Here is a 23,766-nt window from a genome sequence, read left to right as displayed (position 1 = left end):
TTTAATGTGTGCCTTGTGTTTTATGTTTTTATTAAGTAAATCGAATATAATTAATTTCTGTCCATACAGGACTCTGGAATTATATGCCCTTTGTTATATGTATAAAACAATTAGTGAAAGTCTTATGAATTTGTCAAATGTTTGATCAACAAACTGACTAGTCTGTTATGTATAATTTTTAGTTGCATGAATCATTTCTATGTAGTTCTCTTGTAGAGATAAAGTCAAAAAGTCGGTAAATTTTGTTGACCTCGCAAATTCTTTTGTTGTAAATCCCATAACAAAGCTTTATCAATGGGAGTAAAAGGAATTTATTTCATTTTAAACAGCATGTTTCGAGTATAGGACTGCAACCTTTTGTTGATTGGCATTGAATGTGGGAGCAAGGTGTTCAAGTTTATGTTCTGAATATTCAATTGTTGTTTCGATTCAATCTCATATTATTCACTTGTAACCAAAACAAGGTGAAGTTTCTGATGAGTTGTCTCACTAATGGTGTTGATCTTTGCAAAGTAATGATATGAAGTATGTCGTTTAACTTCATGGGACCAAAAGACATGTGGGAGCAATACTGGTACCGTTGTGCTTCCATCTTAAACCCTCCAGTTTGCAACTTTATAATTGATGAGATTGGTTTTGTGATTTTAGAGTACGAATGCAAAAAGCTTGTATCATGTTTTCTAAAGTTCGAACTAATGAATCATTATAGTTAGTTGAAAAGTCATGTTTTTCTAATTTCAGTCAGTGATCACCTTTATTTGTATGGAACATATTAGTGATAGCTTGATCATACTTATGTGAGAGAATGTAAGAATTTTCCATAAGGTGAGTGAGTAAGAACAATCTATCACTTAAAGATGTATATGTGGACATACAAATGAAAGGACTGACGTTGGAATTGGACTTAGTAATGTTTAAACCGGTATTGAACATTATGGAGGGAAAACCAAAGAACTCAATTGCGAAATAAGAGGCAATTACAACCTCTTGGAAGTGGATAAAAACTGCTACCATGATAGGAGGAGCAGTTACAATCCTATAATTAAAAGACATGTCTTGGCCTCTCTTCTCCATTTAACTTATTCAAAAAGCTTGTCCTATTGAGAGCAGAACTTTGTCGAAACTAAGAGAAGAGAAAGTCAGACTCTTCGTACATTAGTCATGCCTACATCTGCAAGTACAAACTAATATCATTTTGGGTAATTTCTGATTATATGTTCTGACTAGTAGAGCGTGGTTTAACGGCTTTATTGTTTTCGATAGTGCTCAATTATGGTTATGCTTATTATGCTTTCATAACACAATTAGTGTTAGAAAATGTTTTAATTTGATTTTAAAATTAATAAACCGTACGATTAGGTGGCCATCAAAGTGGACCGGGAAAAAGAGAATCAGGAAAGCAGGAAAGATTCAACCCAAAAAAAAAAAAGAGTAAAGAGGACGAAACCATCGCTTGTGGGGTCTCGCAGAGTACCAATTTTTCTTCTACAACCACATGTATGAATTCTTTTTAAAGAAAATTAATGAAAAAGATTTGAAAACTTTGAGTTTTAATGATAAAGATAAAATAAAAAATAAAATGAATAATACTAGAATTAATTTTTTAGTGTAAAAATATGGTTTTTCGTTAAAGTAAACAATACCGGTAGTTTTTCATTAAAGTTTCATTCTTTTTAATTTCTTCTGTATAATTTTGTTTCTTTTTATCAAAGAGGAAACAAGAGTATTGAAAATTGCTAATTGAGATGCTCTCTAAAGCTGAATGATTGAGAAATCTAGACCACTTATTTAAATTTTTACAGTCTTTATTAGCTCATGTTACTAGCTCATCTCATTAAAAATCAAAAGTTCGAATCTTTCTTTTTTAAACGACACAGATTTCTGAGTCCACTGGCAGAGAATCTTGATTCCATGTATACGGTCCCATGGTACCTACAAGAAACACTTTAATATTGATCATCTCTCCCTCTTTCTCTCTATTTTTATGCAATTGGAAAATTGGTGCATCGTACGCATGTGCACCTGTTATGTTTGACCATATTCCTATTCACCCAATCACATATTTCACTCTTTGAATACTTGCTTTGAGGCTAATTAATCACTATTCTTTAATCTCAACAAACCATATAATTAAGCAACAAATCTAGCAACTGGATTTACAATAATCAGTCCCTCGCGCAGCCAGAGGCACAAGCACTAACTATCCTTCAGATCGTCAGCTTGCTAAAGCTAATTAATTAATGCAACCTTCCTGGATTCGCGGGTCTATCAATATATAATTAAGAAATATGATTTGCATTTGCTAAGAAGATAGATTTTGGATCGTCTCTGTCATGAGCATCCGTATTCTAAGATTCTTTAAAGACGAATTTTGGATAGTCTTCATGCATAATATATTTTTTAAATCACAGTATGTTATGAACGATTTACATATTTTAAATGTATTTATATGCGTAAATTTACAACAAAAAAAAATCAAATATTTGAAGTAAATGAATAATCTTAGATCATGCTAGAAGAAACCTCTCTTAAACCAATTAAAGCAGATAAATTCACATAATAAAATCGATCTCTATAGAACATACATTAAGAATGGAAAAAATAATGTTTATTGCTAGAAGAAACTTCTTATAAACTAATTAAAATAGTTAAATTCACATAATAAAATCGATTTTTATAGAATTTACATTAAAAATAGAGAAACTAATATTGAATAAACAACAGATTGAATCACATTATTGTTAACTCATTGTGAGATTAAGTCCACCCCTTCTCCCTTAGTGCAGATAATATCGTTTGTTAAAAAAATAAAAAATAATCGTTTGACAACTAATTTAATCATATTATTATCCGCATGCGAAAAACTTTTTTAATAACGAGTATTACATGTCTTTTAAGATGTTTTTAACATGTTTAAAAATAAAGAAAATAATATTTAATGAACAACCTATTGAGTCACATTATTACTAGCCTATTGTAAGGTATTAATTAAAAAAAACTATTAAAAAAATTAATTATTAAAAAATATTTTTAAAATGAAGAAAATAATCATGTATTATTTGATATATTATATAAAGCTACTTTTGAAGCTTTTTTGTTTGAGTACATTTTTGTTCAAATATTTTTGTTGAAGCTTGTGAGTGTGACACTAAAAAATACCGTTAAATCGAATGAATTGAAAAAAAATTAATGACAAAAATGAAGGCACAAATGCCAAAACTCCACCCATTACAAAATAGGAAAACTAATAAAAAATGGTTAAAAGCTTTGAATATTAATGATAAGGACAAGATAAATGATGAAATGAATAGTACCAGTGTTGATTTTTTTTAATGTAAAAATCTGATTTTTCGTTAAAGTAAACAGTACCAAGGATTTTTCGTTAAAACTCTCTTGCAAAATTGCATCATCCATCAAATTGAATAAACAATCGCCGCAAACTCGACTTTTTCCAGCAAATTCAGCAACTAATACAACAAGCATCAAGAAAAAAAGTGTAATCAAATAAAAAAAAACAACAAAGATGCCTTGCAACTAGCTACCAAATCCATTTTCACCGCCAAAAATGAAGGCCCAGAAAGTACAGAATCACCTCCGGACCAATAATTTAATCAACCCCGAAACCAGAAAAACGAGCACATAGCCTCCACAGGGACCGATCTAGCCACCAAAATCCCCCTACAAAATTAAAAATTACACCATCTCAAGTTCTCAACTGATTGTCCTGAACTGAACAATCGCAGGCCGAAATAAATTAAAAAAAAAAAAAAAAACCCTAAAAATTGAAATCTTACTTTCTTGATCGAATTGGGGGAGGGAGTCTAGGGTTTTTCCCAAACGCGGACTTTGCGATATTGCTACTTGTTCTTCGTCCCTGTAATTGTTTTTGCGTTATTTTTTGTTTGTTGACCGAAGACCCCCAACCAGAACTAATCCCCCCAATTACAAAGTTCGGACCTGTCGCCGATTATCCAATCCGGTTTTTTGACAGGGGACGCGTCCGGGTTTTATTTCGCTGCACTCATGTGCACGTTTTGTGCCACGGCCGCATTTTGCCTCGGGTATATTCGTATGGTGTGGACTATCGCTCTGGTAAGGGGAGCCTAGCCCGCTCTGATCTTGCCACATCATCGTTCAAAATTAAAATAATTAATCCTGTGTATTTTAAGTAATTTGATTTTAAAAATAATAAACCGCAAAAATTAGGTGTCCATCAAAGTGGACCGGGAAAAAGCATGCACAAGAGAATCAGGAAAGAAGGAGGAATGAGCACGAAACCGTCGCCTGTTGGTCCCGCAGAGTACCAAGTTTTCTTCTACAAGCACATGTATGAATTTTTTTTATTTTCTTCTGTGTAATTTTGTTTATTTTTATCAAAGAGGAAAAAAGAATATTGAAAATTTCTAATTGAGATGCCCTCTGAAGCTCTTGTTGAAATGTTTCATATCATTCGTATTAATAAGAAAATAAGAGATTAATTATTCTAATTCTACTCCAACTAACACCAATGTCTTTTGTAATAAAATCTCACACCTGACGAACTGTGCAGGTGGTAATTACCAAGTTGGGGACAATATCGATGTTGTTGAAAGTGAGCCATATGGCCCATCTCTCTAATAATTCTACATAATATCAGAGCCACTTTAATATTAATCATCTCTCCCTCTTTCTCTCTATTTTTATGCAATTGGAAAATTGGTGCATCGTACGCATGTGCACCTGTTATGTTTGACCATATTCCTATTCACCCAATCACATCTTTCACTCTTTGAATACTTGCTTTGAGGCTAATTAATCACTATTCTTTAATCTCAACAAACCATATAATTAAGCAACAAATCTGGCAACTGGATTTACAATAATCGGTCCCTCGCGCAGCCAGAGGCACAAGCACTAACTATCCTTTCAGATCGTCAGCTTGCTAAAGCTAATTAATTAAGATCCAGGGAGGTTACATTCTTCCACATAAGTATGATCAAGCTATCACTAATACGTTCCATACAAATAAAGGTGATCACTGACTGACATTAGAAAAACATGACTTTTCAACTAACTATAATGATTCATTAGTTCGAACTTTAGAACACATGATACAAGCTTTTTGCATTCGTACTCTAAAATCACAAAACCAATCTCATCAATTATAAAGTTGCAAACTGGAGGGTTTAAGATGGAAGCACAACGGTACCAGTATTGCTCCCACATGTCTTTTGGTCCCATGAAGTTAAACGACATACTTCATATCATTACTTTGCAAAGATCAACACCATTAGTGAGACAACTCATCAGAAACTTCACCTTGTTTTGGTTACAAGTGAATAATACGAGATTGAATCGAAACAACAATTGAATATTCAGAACATAAACTTGAACACCTTGCTCCCACATTCAATGCCAATCAACAAAAGGTTGCAGTCCTATACTCGAAACATGCTGTTTAAAATGAAATAAATTCCTTTTACTCCCATTGATAAAGCTTTGTTATGGGATTTACAACAAAAGAATTTGCGAGCTCAACAAAATTTACTGACCTTTTGACTTTATCTCTACAAGAGAACTACATAGAAATGATTCATGGAACTAAAAATTATACATAACAGACTAGTCAGTTTGTTGATCAAACATTTGACAAATTCATAAGACTTTTCACTAATTGTTTTATACATATAACAAAAGGCATATAATTCCAGAGTCCTGTATGGACAGAAATTAATTATATTCGATTTACTTAATAAAAACATAAAACACAAGGCACACATTAAAGATGTTTTCCCCGTATTGAAGAATATATTTGCCTCTAGCTTTTCTTCTCAATCATCAGATCAACCAAATGTATTGACCGGTCAAGTTTCTTGTCAATTCCATGTTTCACTATACTTGTTCATCAATAACATTTAAACCATAGATAAAACAAAAGCAAACTAACATAAAGTTTTATCTCTACAACTGAAATAAGTATGAAGCCCACAACATATTTACCAACAACATTCGCTAACATTTAATGAGTATGAAGCCACAACATATTTAATGACTAGTTACCAGTCAGAATGACTTCTTTTTTTTCTTTTTTTTTTTCCCTTAGTAAGTCATCAAGTTAATCAAGTATACTAACTAGTCAAGATACTAATCAGAATGATTTACAAGCTCTTCAATAATAAGAAATTTTGAACCAGCAAGAAGTATTTCCATACCAAATTTGTGATGATATTTCCATACCAAATTCGTGATGATCAACCTGTTGTTTAGCTTATTGCCTAAAAAATTTTAATGAGTGTGAAGTCCACAACATATATTAATTCTCCCACATGGACAAACACGCACTATTTATGGCAACATAGAATTATGCACTAGCACATGTTACTAACATATAGTCATACCACGATTAATTGGTATACTTATGCCACTTGTTAATTTTGTCTTGAACCAAAGTGATGTGTTATGCAGATTTTTAACGGAATAACCAAAATAATAGAAATCAATCTTAGGAACCAAAGTGATGTGTTATGCAGATCTCAGAGACCATTTTGGCTAAAAAGCCTAACCAAAATGATTGATGGTGAACAAACTCAATAACCAAGTCTATTGATTTCAAATCTCAGAAATCAAAGTGAGGAGTTAGGCTAAAAAGCCTATTCTAATTAATTCAAAGAATGTTTCCTCAATTGTAGAGGGCTGGCGGGAGTTGAAGGTGTGTGGTTCTTCGATATTTTTATACAGTTGTGACTTGTGAGGGGGCGATTCAATGGATGGCACAGTGGGTGGGGCGGAGCATGGCGTAGCATCCCCAAATTAAAAAATAATTGATATAAATAAGAGTTGGCCGTATTAATTAGTTGTACTATTGGTATGGCGTTTACCCATGCGTGATTGTGAAGGAGAAGCAATTATTAGGTAAACCACATCAGCGCATAGTACTTCCACTTCAAATTTGACACATCTTCTATTATTATACAGTTAGACTTAAAAGCTTAATTAATATAAAAAATAAAAATTGAAGAAAGAAAAAACCCCATAGCCACCTCCCTCCCCGATGATTCCCAGCCCCCTCCTTAGCCTTCATAGTTTCACCCCTCCTAACATTTGGATTTAATTAGTTCGATTTCCCTTGATGTATATCCTTCTTTGTCATATTTATAATACAACAAGATACAAGACTAATTAACTTGAAACAGAAAATAATGATATCCTAATTGAACAAATAATTCTAATTCCACAAAAACTTTGACCACAATAGGTGGTTCCAACTCATAGGTGACCTGTGAATTATCGCACATCCTTCACGTGATCGTATAGACCACAATAGGTGGTTCTGACTCATAGGTGACCTGTGAATTATCGCACAGCCTTCACATGATCGTAGCACTTGAGCGTACATATTTATACCTAGCCTGTCATACAGGTCACACTAGGTAACTCCGACTCGTGTACTAGCCTAGATTGATAAGCTATAGGTCCGATCGTATAGGTCACGTTAGGTGACTCCAACTGGCATACTATTTTGTATCAGTTTCACACCTGGCTTACATTTACTATTGCTGAGATATTATGACATGGCACACTTCAGTTTTCGCTACTCTAGTGCATTGATTTGCATACCTACGTAATACGAGTTTTACGGAGAAGGGTTATTATGTTCATAAAAGATAAATATGTTTTCAAACGCTTTGTTTTTGCCCACTCACCCTTCTGTTTTGTGCCCCTCTAGGTTTTAGGTAGCTGTTCATCTTTGGTGGCTCACAAGGACTACTAGGCAATTCTGACGTTCTACTAAATAAAATTAGGGATCTTCTCCCTGTTTGTATAATGAGTACTTAGTTAGTTTGACTGCACTTTCATTTTACCTATGCTCTGATATGCGTGTATCTTATACTTGATCACTTTAACACACTTACATATTATCTCTAGTTAAACAAGTTTAGTTTTGGTTTTTATTTATTCATATTTTCTTATTATTATCACTTCTGTTGTGCATTTGGCTATGTCACTCTCACGTGACGGCTAGCACATCTCGACTCTGGTCGAGATGTGTCATGACTCGAGATGAGTGGTGGTAAAGCTTAATGCCTCTTCTAGTATATCCCCTCCGTGTACCCTCAGATGTGTAGCTTCATACAAGCTTAGTAGTCCCACGACATCATTCGTGAGTGATTCCTTAAATTTCGCATTGTTGACGTCCTTGAACTTGTTGAACATGTCTGCTTCAAAAACAATTAATTAATGCATGCATTACGTGCTTAATTAGAGGAAGAAATTTAATCCACACATAGCTATCGAACAAGCCATGAGCACTGAGAAGTTACCACATGAAATATTATAACCTTGTTGTCTAAGCAATCGAAAATAGAAAGCAGCAGCGTGAAGATCATCGTCATCACTTCGTTCAGTTCCATGGTGATAACAGTCCCTAATCTCATTTTCGAAATGGCGGGAGATGCCTAAGCACTTAATGGCATCAATCAATTCGAATTTTTACAAAGGATTACTAGGTATTGGAGCCATTATCATCCTCTTCACTTTCAGTTCTTGAACATGTTGCTCTTCTTCTATATTTATTTCCTGAAAAGACAAATTGCAAGGGAATTAGAAATAAAGAAAGAAAGGAAAAATGGAAACATATATTTCACAAACTATTAGTCTAAATGAATTTCCGTACGATAGAAGTATATGATAAGAAATGATGGCCCCAAATGGTGGGAGAGAAATTTGTTGAACGCGGATTAACATTATTAGTACTAGTTGTTAGGCTTACTATATAAAAACAAAGTGTGTAATCTTCATTCTTTCAGTTAATATAAATCATATTTCTCTCTCTAAACTCTCTTTCTAAGATCTCTGTGTTCATCCTTCTGTTCATTGTTCCTTCTTGATTTCCTCTTCAATTCCCAAACATTTCAATGTAGTTAACACCTTTTAGCCAAAATGTTCCTTGAGATTTGCCTAACTCCTCACCTTAGTCTCTGAGATTTGAAATCAATAGAAGTGGTCCCTGAGATTGTCCACCATCAATCATTTTGATCATTCGGTAAAAAATTATGTTAAACAAGGATACAAATAATAAAACTACCCTCAATATATTAAACAATAAGTCAAAATGATTTGACGAAAGTTAAGGGTATTTTTGTCATTGTATCCTTATTTTATGGAGATTTTTCACAGAATGACCAAAATGATTGATTGTGAACAAGCTTATGGACCGATTCTATCGATTTCAAATCTCAAGGACCAAAGTGAAGAGTTATACAAATTTTAGGAACCATTTTAGCTAAAAAGCCTATTCTAATTAATTTAGAGAATGTTTCCTCAATGGTAAAGGGTTGGCAGGAGTTGAAGGTGTGTGGTTCTTTGCTATTTATATACAATTACGACTTGCGAGGGGGCAGTTCAAGGGGTGGCCCGGTGGGTGAAGCGGAGCATGGTGTAGCATCCCCAAATTCAAATAATTGATATAAATAAGAGTTGGCCATATTAATTAGATGTACTATTGGTATGGCGTTTACCCATGAGTGATTATGAAGGAGGAGAAATTATTAGAGCAGTTCCACCCCTAAAAAAATATGCCAGCATCCAGCCCATTTAATTCACTCAGTGAATAGTGATAGACCCCAATGAACAGTAATAGGCCAAATGCATCTCCACCCCTAAAAAAATGTGCTGGCACAAAGTCTAAAAAATGCGCTGGCACAAACGATCTCCATCCCTATAAAATGCGCTGGCACCCAGCCCATTTAAAATATTTTAAATTTTTTTATAAAAGAATAAATAAATAAAATAGTTTTAATTTCGGATAGGATTTTTAACCAATTTCGTCATGTCACGTGTCACTATCCGAACATACTATTTTGTGAATAGAATTCTGCTAAGACTTTCAACTAATCCCAACGTGCCACATGTCACTATCTGTTTACAATAATTTAGTCAAGATTACGATAAGATTTTCAACCAATCTTGTTAAGCCACGTGTGGAATACGTATAAATAAATAAAAATATTGTCACATGATCCACTAAACTTGTCCCACTACGCAGATTACCGAAAGCATGAGAGATGGCGTTTTTACAACAAGTAAAGGATGCGTTGAGTTTTTTCTAACGACCTTGAAGACCTTGACTACTTCTGGCGTCTTTTCCATGTACAACACAAAACGCTTTCGTAATTTTACTCCACATTTCTCGCTTATCCATCTTATTACCCGTAGTCGGGTCATGAGTAGTGTGAACCCAACATTCACACAACGTAACATCTTTAATGAGCTTCCACGAAGTCATTTTTTTCTCTCAAAGTGTAGAAAATATTGAAATGTGGTGTAAGGTGGAAGATGAGGGTTACGTATTTATTTATTTTTTTTTTTTAAAAATTAAATTTTTTTATGTATTTTTTAACAATTTTTCATAATTTTTAATCAATTTTAATTTAGTTAATTAATCTGAATCGTTGGATTTGAAAAATATTCAAATCCAACAACCTATAAGTTGACACGTGCAATAGTCATAATTTTGACTGTTGTGCCTTTTTTTTTTTTTAATTTTTGGGGGAAAAACATGAACCGTTGATCTATGATTGAACAGTCCAGATCAAAATTCAAATTCAAATTTTTTTGACCGTTGGAAATCCAACGGCCTAGGACAGGCCACATGGCCTCCCCATCTGTTGGCTGAGTGTGCTGCGCATGCGAACCCTGCGTTTGAATTCTTGTTGGCGACATGCGCCCAATCTCGCATGCTTGGCACGTGCCTGGTGCAAAAAAAATTTCAGATTCCCTTTGACGCCACATTGGCATCAGATGGACCGGTCCATGGCTCTGTTGATTCTAGGCTGGCCTAGAGACCAGCTTGGGCTGGGTGCCAGCTTATCTGCTAGGTTGGAGTGGATTGGCTAGGTGCCGGCCTAAAGGTTCCCCGGTGGAACTGCTATTAGATAGACCAGATCAGCACATAATACTTCCACTTTAAATTTGACACATCTTCTATTATCATACATCTGGACTTAAAAGCTTAATTAATATAAAAAATAAAATTTAAAAGAAAATAAAAATTGAAGTGAGAAAAAACCCCATAACCACCTCCCCCCACCCCACGCCCCGGGGGATGATTCCCAGCCCCCTCCTTAGCCTTCATAGCTTCACCCCTCCTATGATGTTGCCACCAAGTTTCTTCTCCGCCGACTTCGAATCCACTACCCAGCCAACCTCTGCAACCACAAGCTCATTGGTGCTCGTTTCTTCTCCGCAAGATCCACTATTGGTAAGGTGAATGAAACCATGGAGTACCACTCCCCCACAGAGTACTTCTCCCGACATCTACTCTCCCATATGCCGATGGAGTCGTAGCTGGCATGGTTCCCAAGGCCCGGCGAGCCAGGTATAATATTTACAATTTTAGGTAACTCCTTTGTATGAAATTGTATAGACTTAAAAATAATGCATGAGGTTACATTTGTACCAAATTTTAAGAGTGCAAATTATAATATATCTTATAGTTAAAATTTTAGTTTGTCAATTAAAAAATATTTGAATTTTTAGTTTTGCATGCTAGCAGAATACTTGTAACAAGGTAAGCTATCACTCACAACTGGCCCGGGGGCCCTTGTTAATATCTCCATGATCTCTTCCCATTCCGCCAATAGCTGTAGTTAAGTTTGGCAGAGTAGCTCAGCAACAATTGCCGACGCGGCAGTCTTCTATTGGTTAGTATTCACCGCTTCGAACTTTCTCCTCTCCGCTTCCCAGTCTGGTACCCACCCATGCTACACCCAAACTTGAGTGTGCTAAGTATAATTTACCTTGGATTATATTAACAAAGGGAAAAAAATAATGGTATTTTAGTACAAGTACACGTGGTATGAAGAAAAGTGTGAAGGTTGAAATGAAAAAGTTGCTAGTATTTCTCTCTAACTTTTAGTTGTATACTAAGAATTCAACCCGCGCGATGTTGTGGCATCGACAATGAAGAAACATTTCACTACAAGTAACAAAAGTGAGAAAACTAAATAAACAGCAGCATGGACGTTTAGAAACAAAGTAGGAGTAGCAACCATAAATGAAGAATGTGCAATCAACATTGAAGGTGCATTATAGGAATTTGGATCTCATAACTAAAACACACGTTCTCCCTATCAAGAGTCAAGGCTAAGAAAGCAGCCATGCTTGAGTTAGTTCAAATTTCATTCATCATCAAACAAAGGAAAAAATTTCAGATTCCCTTCGACGCCACACTGGCATCAGATGGACCGGTCCATGACTCTGTTGATTCTGGGCTGGCCTAGAGACCAGCTTGGGCTGGGTGCCAGCTTATCTGCTGGGTTGAAGTGGATTGGCTAGGTGCCGGCCTAAAGGTTCCCCGGTGAAACTACTATTAGATAGACCAGATCAGCACATAGTACTTCCACTTCAAATTTAACACATCTTCTATTATCATACATCTGGACTTAAAAGCTCAATTAATATAAAAAATAAAATTTAAAAGAAAGTAAAAATTGAAGTGAGAAAAAACCCCATAACCACCTCCCCCCACCCGCCCCCGGTCCCCCGCGGGCGCCCCTTTGTGTGCCACTTTTTGCTCTTTCTCCACAGTAGAAGGACCATTCTGCCCTGATTGCCCACGCGTCCCTTATTGCTCCAGCTTCTGGTTTCATTTTTTTGACCCTCAGTGCTCCAGCACTGTTCACGAGCCACGCGTCCCGTCTGTTTCTATACGATGTCGACGCGTTGGTCCGGTTCCTGGAGTTCTACACCCTTCCTTCATTTTCGATCGCTGTCTCACAAAAGCTTTTCTTGCTCTGAAACCTGACCATTAGCATTTTTTGTTCTAAAACCTGGCATTTTCTGGATCTCCAATCTTGAGTTCTCTCTCACTTTCTTGCTAAAAACGACGAAACCAGCATTTTGTAGCTTTTTAATCCGATTAGCCAATTGGGTTTTGCTTGATTTGTATTTTCTTTTTATTTATAATTTAAAGGGTGATCTATACGATCACGAGAGTTTGGTGAAGGCGATCGAGCGAGTCGACGTGGTGTTCTCGACGGTGGGGCACGCGCAGTTGGCTGATCAGGCCACACATGCTATAGAACCTACCTGGGTGATGTGCTTTGTGGTAAGATTGCTTAAGGATGTTCCAAATAAGATTAAATTCCTGTTCATAATTTTGATATAAAGGTAAACAGCGAATTTCCTTTCGGTTTTCATTTCTTTCTCTCGAGGACCTCACCTTCTCTGTTTGCTTCCGCTGATCTTTTGTTTCCTGCACTGATTCCACTTCTTTTTCGCGACTTTCTACCCAACGCACTGTGTGCTTCCTGTTTGGTCTAAGTTCCTCTTCTTTTTCTGCAAGAAACAATCCCATTGCGATTAGATATTTTTTGGATAGGCGTTGGAGGCTGCAGTATGGGAGGTTTCTTATCATATGAGGGTCACCAATGATTGGTAAGTTCAGTTTTTTTGCCAATATCTTTATTGTTATCCCAGTTTTTGATCATTTTAAAGGCCCTGAATTGCTAATAGATTTACCCTCTTTTTTTTATGTCACAATTTTGGGTCGTTGGAGGAACAACTTGGTTGCTTGACCTTTTAAGGTATAAAGTTTGCTGTACTTTTGTTTTAGTTTCTTCAGTTAGATGTAATATCACCCATTTGAGTCAAAATTCTCTCCTGTAGCGGCTTTCATTGAAGAAACTGATTCCACAATGTTCGAATATGAGCTAAAGGTTGTTGGTTGAGATGTTAATAAGCTTTTCTAATATCAGGCTTTAGATTTTTGAATTCTGCTCGAACAAAACTAAAGTCTATTTCATTTGCTTGATTTAGTATAGTTTTTGTGAAAAGAAATTGAATTCTATGCTTGTTCTGTGGCTGCTTTCTTGCATTTAAAATTACTGTCATCTTAGGCAATAGAGTATTTATTTGGTATGAATTGCCTGTGATGGTGGATAAATCTTCGTGCAGGTCGATCTGGGGGAGCAGTATGTAGACAATCCTATGTTGTCCACTGTCATTTTCTTAGTCGAAGGTTTAAATCATTTATCTTTATTTAAGCTCTTCCTACGTATGCTATGTTAGCTGACATTACAGAAGATTCAATTAGCATGGGTGATTGTATTGTTAACATAATGGACCTCTTTAAATTTTTTTATTGTGTACTGACCAATTGCAGATAGACGGTTCTATGCTCACAGAATTTTCCTGCTCGGTTCTTCAGATACCTTCCGTGCAACATTTGATGGTGGTATGATTTTCTATTTCCCTTTGCAACAATTTCTTTTTGGTTTTTGGAGTACGTATGATTTATTTTTAATTAGAGAAGAAAAATTAATAAAACACAAGAAGCAATTGGAAACATGGCTGCAAGTGATAAGCTAGTCTTTTTTTCAATTAACTATATTACTTTTGTAGTATATATATGCATGCGCAGGAAAAATCCAAATCGTACTACAAGATCTTAGGGCTCTGTGTTTTGTGTCAAACCAATGCATTGAGAGAATATGAGCCGTTGTGTCTGGTTTGGATATGTGTCTATGGTGGTACCCCCATTTCAAGGCAATTGAGAGCGCTTGACTATGGTAACCCAATGGCTTTCTTTGTTGTTTTTCCTTAATGGGTTATCGATTCCTTGCTTTTTTTACTGAGTTTTTGACTATTGATATTTTGCATTTCTGAGCTTCAAGGCACAAAATGATTATTTGTTATTGGGTTGTTGGGTTGCTAAAGGCAAGCAAGACACATAAAAATGACCATTAGGAATGAAAAGTCACTTCTTTGGTGTATTTATACTTTTTTTAGTTGTATCAAGTGTTGATTTGCTGTGTGTTTTTTGTCGAAGTTATGCTTTGATGAGCTTAGATTCCTAAAAGGTTCGATACTAAAATGACATGAATAAGCATAATGAATGGTTCGAAAGATGCTATTAATGGTTTTGCAAGTATATCGTTAGTCGTTTGGTTGAATGATTTGCTTTTGTTTTTTCTTTCAAAACACTTTGCTCTTCATTTTTTGGGGCTGCAGCTTGCGAAGCCCTTTATGCTCATGGTAAACAATTTTGGATTTTTCCCTTCAGCCTTCCAACAAATTTTTTTATTTGAAAATTGTGAAAGTTGTGTTTTATATGCTATGAAAGTTGAATCTGTGATTTTTTTTTTTAATTCATGGTATATATTCTGTTATTTCATAGTTTTGGATGATGTTGGATTGAAAAGCTTTTCTATAAAAATTATAGTTATTTAAAGTGTTTTATCCGTTCTTACATTTGCTATATCTCTTACCAAAATACGCAAATTATTTTGTAAATTTGTTCTTATTCTAGCAAGAACAACAAATGCAGAAGGGAAACACATATATAATCAGTGTTATTCCAGCCAAAACCTTTATTCTCACAACATCAGGTACGATTGTTAAAGGTTTCAGTTCATTTTACCTAACTTGAAACAATTTACCATTAGCACAAACTTTTTTATATTTTAAACGTGATATTTCATGCATTTTCTCATGCATTTTCTAATCCCGCAGCAACGTGTGGGTAGTAGTTTCTAGTTTTTAATCTGAAAGCCTAGAGATCATAAGAAACCAAATGTTGAGCTAACAGTAATCTCGGACAGTAATTTGTAACAAAAATTTGACCATAAAAATGTAAAACCATCTCTCAATCAGTATGTTTCATCTTATATTGCAAGTGACCTGCTGCCATGGCTATAAATTCTTTAGGGGAAATCATTGTTCTACTAGAAAAATAGAAATGAAGAAAAGGTAAAGAAGAACATGAATACCTCAATTCTGAAAACAAAGAGGGAGCCATTTTTCAGCAAGCTCTTCCTGTCAGCAGGAACAACAAACTGAGAAAAACAAATCATGGATTCGCAATATAAAACTTCATGTATAAATTCAGGGGTGTGCGTGTAAAGCTCAACTGGGGTTTCATAAAAAAAATGTTATTAATCACATCTTAGGGTGCTGAATCACATCTCATGTATCTTTCCCAGTGAATTCAAAATGAAATCAGAATAATGGATTTAGTATAGAGAAGGCTAAATTGGATTAAGGATTAATGGTTCCCATGGTGAGAGGGTAATCGGAAGATAGCTCTTGTGGTGAAAAAATTTGGATTTAAACCCTCATGGTGAACTCCGTTAGGATTTAAGCTTAAAATTAACATCTTCCTCATCTGTTTGTTAACCTGTTCTACCTTCATAACCAAAAGAGAATAAAACTCATTCATCCAAGTCTATGAATTCGTTTAGCACAATGATACAAAACGAGAATGTCCAACTTATAACGATACAAATAGTTCGCCGGAGGATTACAGCCACTAGCTCGATTATCTATAGCAACTTAAAAGATTGACTGTTCAAATACAGTCCATTTACACAAGATTTCAAATCCCTGGGTTAAATATAATGAACAGTGTGGCCGATTAATTACTAATCACTAAGCAATTTGGAAAGCCCAGAAATCCTATATCCAATGTGATCAATGTTTTGAATTTCCTCAATGAATTATGTTGAACAATAAACAAAGCAAACAAAAGGGCAGATTCATTGAAATTCGAATTCATGTATTTTGAATAAGATCTCAAACTGTAAATCAGGAAGCAAGGAAGGAAGAGATGAGACGCACCGCATCGACGGAGGAGCTGTCAGCATCCATTTCGGGGCGGAGCTTGGCATAAAGTTGGGGGTTGCGGTAGACGGAGCGGGGGCAACAAATTCATAGCCTTGGATGCATGAGTTTTTTTCTCTTTTGGTTATGAAGGTTGAATGGGTTAATAGACAGATAAGGAAGATGTTAATTTTGGACTTAAATCCTAATGGAGTTCACCACGAGGGTTTAAATCCGAATTTTTTCACCACGGGGGCTATCTTCCGATTACCCTCTCACCACACGGGGACCATTAATCCATTTTCGCCTAAACAAATTGATGAAATTTTTTGAAGCTCCTATTGTTTCCCTCCACAATTGTGAAAAGGAAACAACACCGCCATATGTGCCACGATGTATAACCATACTTAAAAAGTTATTTCAAACACACTACTGTTTATATCTGCACAACTAATAGAGCCATTAAAAGAAAAAAGTCCATTAAAAGAAAAAAGCAACTATCTTATTTGATCCCCACTAACCTAGCAAGCCAAGTACATTTTAGACCATAGAACATAGAAGCGGCAGTCATATAGATTGAAATATAGATATTTTTGGACTAATATCTAAGTTCTTTTTTTTTAAATCAAATACGATTTCTTATTCGAATTGCCATATTCCACATGTATCTGACAACAGATAAGTTACAATAGAATGATAGCTATCATGCAAACCATTTGATCATACATATTTATAGAATTAGTCAATTGTGTGCATGTAAGTGAATGATATCGTATTTGATCTTAGGTGCAAAATTATACTGTACTGGAAGAAGTGTATTGTCTGCAATTTTGTTAAGATAAATAAAATAGTTTAATATTGGAACAATGCTTTTAGACCATGAACATTTAATGTGGAGAAATTGGAAGTTGAAATCAGTGGAAAACGACATGGGATAGAGAACAAAATTCAAACAATGTTGTGATCAAAGTTGGAACTCCGTTGAGAGTTCAACAAAAAGATCAGTTGAAAATGCACTAACAGACCAACTTAAAAGAAAATATAGTGTCAAATGATTGTGCTAGGAATAGAAAGAAGCAAACTTTATAGGGAAAGTGAAAATTGAATCCTTTAGCCATCACATTGACATGCTTGGAATGAACAGCATGCATAAACATGTTTACAAAACAAATGGAGAGTAATATCACCAAAATTATCTCCCTGTTATTTTGTATTGTGATAAGATTTATGCTAAACAGTGTTTTCACCAAAATTTAATAATAAAGACTACAGTAACATGAGAGAGAGGGTTGACTTCTACCCCAAAATCATAAAATTAGAAAGAAAATTAAAAAAAAAGAAAAAAAAAAAGGAATTTGATAACATTGTATCTTAAGAAACCCCCAAAATTTGTGGAATAATTGCTTAATGAAATACTCTTATCTTTCTAAAGTTCATTATCCAAAGAAGTCCATTTAAACTATTCCAACTGATTCCTTCTAATCATATAAAGACAACTCCTATTTTTGTAAGCTATTTCTGCGAGTATTTTATGATTCAAGAAGCAACTGTAAACACATAAAAACACAAAACAAAAAACCTAGACACCGTGTCAGTGTGTGTGGGTGTGCATGTTTCACCCATACCTTTTATCAAACAGGTGGCGTGTGGTGCTACTACGCAGGATTGAAGATTGAGTACCTGAAAATCAAGTCATCTTTAAGAAAGAAAACGAATAAAATATGACATGAATACTCAGGGACAGGCAATCAAACTGAGTTCAGTGAACCCGCCTAAAATTGGGCCGAGAATCCACCAGGAAACCCAAATGAAAAACAGAAAGAAGACCCAACTTTAATCTTAAGTAATGTATACGTTGGATTCTTCCATATTTATGAAAACAGAAAATATGATATGAAACAAACGTTCTTGCCTGTGGCTTTGAGGATGTTTGGGGTTAACTCAGGTTCTTGTGCCAAGGAAATAATTTGTCAAATTCAACCACAAATGAGGTTAAGATTATAGCTAATCCAATATACACTAAAAAAGATCTTAACAATGAAGAAATAATCCCAAAAATCATACTCAACCTGCATTGCAGAAATGAAAACTGTAGCTTATAAACATTCTCAATGTCCTCAGCAAGTCCTCTCTCCAATGGCTCTGCAATCTACAAAAGGTTTTTAGAAGATTGTAAACTGAATCAAATAAAATTTCTGAAATTAGGTAGCTTCTTACCATAGTTATTTTATTCTTTTTATTGGGTGTTTCAGCAAAACATTTGATTGACAAAGACTACACTGTTTCACAAAATGAAACAACAGGATCAACCTATAAACAAAAGCATATCCATCAAGAAAAGAAGAAAATAAAATTTTACTTTCTTAAGGGGTGGAAAAATTACTTTAAAAAGAAAAAACGTGAAGAGAGGATGAGGATTGGGAGCAAACAATTACCTTGCCTTCCACTTCCAAATAAAGCTCTCTTAGGTCCTTCATTATTCAGATGTAGCCTATAACACATTAATTTATGTTAAAAAAAACCTAAAAATTAAGCACCAAATCTTTCACTTCAATTTCCATAAAAATTAAACCCTTGAAACAAAAATTTATTGGGCTTTCTCTTGTGAGGAGGAGTTCAAATCTCACAGTTCTGCAAGACGGGGCATCGGTCGTAGATTCGATTGGTCCCGGATTTCACATTTGTTTTCTGCCCTTTGTAAAAATCACAGAGCAGCCACCCTCCCCCATTGCAATCCTCGCAGAGAATCGCCACGTTAGCCTTGGAAAAAACTGGAATCAAAGCACAGACACGTAAAAGAGCAATGCCATACCTGTGGAGCTCGAGCATGGAAAGGCTCTGGTTCCTTGCAAAACAACAGAAAAAACATTTACAAATCTAGCTTTACAGAGATGCACAACCAGTCGAAAAACGGATGCTGGAAACCAAATCCCCGAACAAATGAAAACCAAATTTACTCAGGAATCCGATAGTAGCGAGGTCTAGTTCTCTGGTCATCAGCTGAAATCGCCTTGTCGGAAAATCGGGCATCTGAACACATAAACAAAACAGCCAAAACTAGAATAAAAATAAAAATAAAAACCAAAATTTAAACATAAGTTGTATCTGCAGAGCAAACGCCACCCAAAAACAAAATACCCGAGGACTCGAGTTGAGTTTTGAAAGAGAAGTCGAGCTAGAATCCTAGGAGTCGTCGCCGGCCAATTGAATCATCAAAGATAAGGCAACGATGAGTGGGTATTTTAGAGAGAGAATCAAGCGACTGGATATTTCGATTTGCCGTTGGAGATTGGAATGGTCTTGATGAATTTTGGTTTCGGGAGAGCGGAACGACGCAGAAGAGTCGAATATATTTAATTTCTAGTTACTTTTTTTTTTATTTTTTATTTTTATAGTAAACAAAGAACGAGTCAAATATATTTAATTTAATGTTTAATGCATGGGTTCTATTAACAACCAATAGAATAAAAATTAAAACAAATTTTGATTATTTTTTAATAGTTAATGTAACTCTAGGCCGAATAAAATAATAAAACAAATATTTGACACATCTATTGGAAAATAAGAGAATTTAGCACTTGTATTCAATTTGCCATATCAGCCATTAAATAAAATTTTGACATACTATATTTGACATCTCCTTTGAAAATACTCTAAGGATCCTTGGATAAGTTATATTTGTAATAGGCGTAATACGGTTGGTATTACTTTTTAAATATGGGATTCAATTATTCATTACTCTTTTATGTGTCTAAATATGATTAGTGAGTATCACCACTAAGTATTGTCACGTGGTACTAGTGGACTCTAAGCTTGCAATGGATTCTAATGTTTGCATCTAATTAGTTCGATTTCCCTTGATGTATATCCTTCTTTGTCATATTTATAATGCAACAAGATACAAGACTAATTACCTTGAAACAGAAAATAATGATATCCTAATTGAACAAATAATTCTAAATCCACAAAAACTCTGAAACCTAAATATCGTTTTTCCTTCTAAAGACTACCTAATTAGGACTTAGGAGATCCAATGTACGTAATTCATAATTTACTTAATTTCATAACAATTCCCTTCTTCAACTCCTACTCCAACACTTTGGGAATTACACTACAGTGTTCTACAGAATTCAACGACAAGAGTATATATATTATCACAAAACGGAAATTTAAATTTATTTCACTTGTAGTATCAAAGAGAAAGCAAACAATTCAAACAAATATATTAAAACATGGTTTCAACGAAAGACCAGTACAAAGACTGGCTCATTCGTATTTTGTTGGCCAATGGTGATGCCTTATTATTGAATTTAGTAAAGAGAACAACTAGTCCAAATTGAAGGCCTAAAGAGGCACGGCTTCGACAAAGAATGAAATCACAATATCCTTGAGAAAGATTCCAGCATGAGTAAAGCCATCGTCATGTTTGTATATAACTTCAATCATTCGTGCAAAATTGACAATTCGTAGTATTAGCTGCATGAGGAAAATGGTAGGGCGGTGGCACGTTTCGTTTACGTCCTTCCATGCATTATTCACTTGCTTGCTTAGTTCGATTATTGCTTGTTCCTCTGTGGCATTATGTTCTTTCATGTAGCATTCCACAGATGAGGCAACATGCCCTCTCTTCTGCTCAAACTTCAAAAATTAAAAAAAACGAAAACATATCAAGGCTATATAGTAGTAGTAATGGTAGTAGTAGTAGTAGAACAAATCTAGCTAATAAAGAATCAACAAAAAACAATTTGGAGAATTATTTGATTCTGAACTTTAGTCGAATTGAAGTTTTCGCTACTGAACTAAAAATCTTTGAATATTGATCCTTGAACTTGCCACAGTGTGGAGCATTGATATTTTCGAGGATGGAAGTTCTAACAAAGCAACTCAAAAGAATCATTATTCCACACTGTTACAAGTTCATAGACCAGTACTCAGAAATTTTTTGTTCTAGGATCTATACTCTAATTTTCTCAATGAAAAGAATGGTAATACTACGTAGTAATGAATTTATATAATTAAGTACATACCTTGCGAGACTTCATATCATCCACGAGTCTACAAATTAATGATGTTGCCTTTACAATCTTAGGGTCACTAAACACCCAATCCAAGGAGTCTTTTGTAACAACGCTTCCCATTCCAACAAAGGATGTGGTTGCTAACATGGAGTAGGCTGTATTAAGTGCTTCTGACAAATATTCATCCATGGTTGGTGTGTAGTTATCATAGAACCATTTCGCTTCCTTGAAGTAAGATTTAACTTGGATTTTCATCTGAGAGACGACCAAGCGATGTACATATACGTAATAAAGCTTCAATTAATCATGCTTCTATAATTAATTTACTCATGTAATACAAATTCCTACATAACAGTAATTAGTATGATGGAAAAGACATTTGTCTGTGAGACGTACTGCTTCTCTCGCGTAGTGGATGCGATATGAGTTTCCCTCGTTTCCAAGCTTTTCCTCAATTTCAGCGTAGAGATCCAACAATGCTTGATAACAGACTTTCATGTACTGCTCAAGAAGATGAACCATAGCAGATATGTCCCACCTGATGATCCACGATGAAACATTTAAAATAAGCTAGTGAAACAATCCAAGAAGGCTATCATCCAAAAGTACTAACTGATGTTTGAATTTTCAGACGTCTTGCTTCTGTTAGAATCGCGTACTGTCGATGTTCAATGAAATAAAATAAAAAATTTAGCTAATCAACCACTGTTATTTTCAGACGTCTTGCTTCTTTGTCATACTTAGTACATATTCTTTTTTTTTTTATTATTATTAACAAACGATATTATCTACACTAAGGGAGATAGGGGTCGGCTTAGTCTCACAATGGGTTAGCAATAATGTAATTCAATTAATTGTTTATTAAATATTATTTTCTCTATTCTTAATGTAAATTCTATAGAGACCAATTTGTTATGTAGATTCAGCTGTTTTAATTGGTTTATGAGGGGTTTCTTCTAGCATGATCTAAGGTTATTCATTTACTTCAAATATTTAACTTTTCTTTTGGTAATTTACGCATATGAATACATTTAAAACGTGTAAATCATGTGTAGCACGCCGTGATTCAAAAACACATCCATAAAGGCTAGTAATAAAGGTAAAAGAGAGAAAAATCTCGAGTTTAGGAGAAGAAGACAATGTAGCAGGGAAATTGATGTTGCATTTTTGTGAGGTAAATTGCTTTTGCAAAGGTAGGGTGTGTGTGGTAAATAAGAATCATGTTTTTTTTTGGAAAAAAACATGTTCACAAACAATCACGCGACGTATCACGTTCAATAATATATTGTCGTTTTTTAAATTTTTCTTCGCAATGCATTATTAGATTACAACGTGTTGCTCTCTAAAATTTACATAGACTTGACACCACCATCACAATGATACAAAAGTTATATAGCCGTACTATAAAATTCTTACCAGCAAATCAAAAAGAAGAAATAGTTGTCACTTAGTACTACTGTGTAGTGACATTCTTTTTCAGTTGTAAGTTAGAAAGAATTGTTAACAAACGATATTCTTTTTCACTTAGTACATATTCTTTTTTTTATTATTAACAAACGATATTATCTACATTAAGGGAGAGGGGGTAGACTTAGTCTCACAATGGGCTAGTAATAATATGATTCAATCAATTGTTTATTAAATATTATTTTCTCCATTCTTAATGTAAATTCTCTAGAGACCAATTTTATTATGTAGATTTAGCTGCTTTAATTGGTTTATGAGACGTTTTCTAGTATGATCTAAAATTATTCATTTACTTCAAATATTTGAGTTTTCTTTTGTCAATTTATGCATATAAATACATTTAAAATGTGTAAGTCACGCGTAGCACGCCCACAAATGGAAAAGACAAAAACATTGATCTTATGTGGAGAGAGAGAAAGAGAGAGAGAGTTTTAGAAGGTAAAGGCACATATATATACTTCACTTTTTGGAAAATACAGTCAGAAACCATCTCCATGTTTTCATCATGTTTGTGTTTGTGCATAAAAAGTTAGATGCAGATCTCTCTGTTTGTGAGAGATCTCTCTCTCTCTATTTGTGAGAGTTTTTCTTTCTCACCTTTGTATGTGAGTGCCTCCAATCTTTACCGGTCCTCGTTGTCGCCGGCCCTAGCTGTGGCTAGGGTCAGTGGCAACACCATAGTTATCCTCTGTTTCTTTTTTCC

General features: G+C 34.7%; 3 protein-coding genes and 1 long non-coding RNA gene across 4 annotated transcripts; 1 reads left to right on the top strand and 3 right to left on the bottom strand.

The window, feature by feature from the left end:
* Positions 1-3,396: 3,396 nt before the first annotated feature.
* LOC125478085 lies at positions 3,397-4,010 on the bottom strand. The gene is made up of 2 exons (XR_007258899.1): positions 3,795-4,010; positions 3,397-3,678 (listed from the first exon to the last, which is right to left on the bottom strand). It is a non-coding gene; the product is annotated as an uncharacterized LOC125478085 (long non-coding RNA).
* A 4,018-nt stretch (positions 4,011-8,028) lies between these two features.
* LOC125478008 ((-)-germacrene D synthase-like) lies at positions 8,029-13,336 on the bottom strand. Its single transcript, XM_048585632.1, has 4 exons — positions 13,202-13,336; positions 13,069-13,126; positions 8,319-8,435; positions 8,029-8,195 (listed from the first exon to the last, which is right to left on the bottom strand). Exons 1-4 carry the CDS (start codon positions 13,334-13,336, stop codon positions 8,029-8,031), a joined length of 477 nt encoding a protein of 158 aa, XP_048441589.1.
* A 298-nt stretch (positions 13,337-13,634) lies between these two features.
* LOC125468055 (ARM REPEAT PROTEIN INTERACTING WITH ABF2-like) lies at positions 13,635-17,901 on the top strand. The gene is made up of 5 exons (XM_048585635.1): positions 13,635-13,697; positions 13,936-13,999; positions 14,144-14,215; positions 15,290-15,368; positions 16,568-17,901. Exons 1-5 carry the CDS (start codon positions 13,677-13,679, stop codon positions 16,587-16,589), a joined length of 258 nt encoding a protein of 85 aa, XP_048441592.1. The 5' UTR covers positions 13,635-13,676; the 3' UTR covers positions 16,590-17,901.
* A 2,878-nt stretch (positions 17,902-20,779) lies between these two features.
* On the bottom strand, positions 20,780-23,187 carry LOC103927426 ((-)-germacrene D synthase). Its single transcript, XM_048585634.1, has 3 exons — positions 21,993-23,187; positions 21,606-21,851; positions 20,780-21,216 (listed from the first exon to the last, which is right to left on the bottom strand). Exons 1-3 carry the CDS (start codon positions 22,116-22,118, stop codon positions 20,923-20,925), a joined length of 666 nt encoding a protein of 221 aa, XP_048441591.1. The 5' UTR covers positions 22,119-23,187; the 3' UTR covers positions 20,780-20,922.
* Positions 23,188-23,766: the final 579 nt, after the last annotated feature.

This window comes from the organism of the source record quoted next, unplaced genomic scaffold, assembly GCF_019419815.1.
Source record: "Pyrus x bretschneideri cultivar Hongxiangsu unplaced genomic scaffold, Pyrus_bretschneideri_v1 Contig23, whole genome shotgun sequence".
Lineage (NCBI taxonomy): Eukaryota > Viridiplantae > Streptophyta > Magnoliopsida > Rosales > Rosaceae > Pyrus > Pyrus x bretschneideri.
Note: the sequence above shows the minus strand (reverse complement) of the source record. Positions and strands in the feature narration are given on the sequence as shown.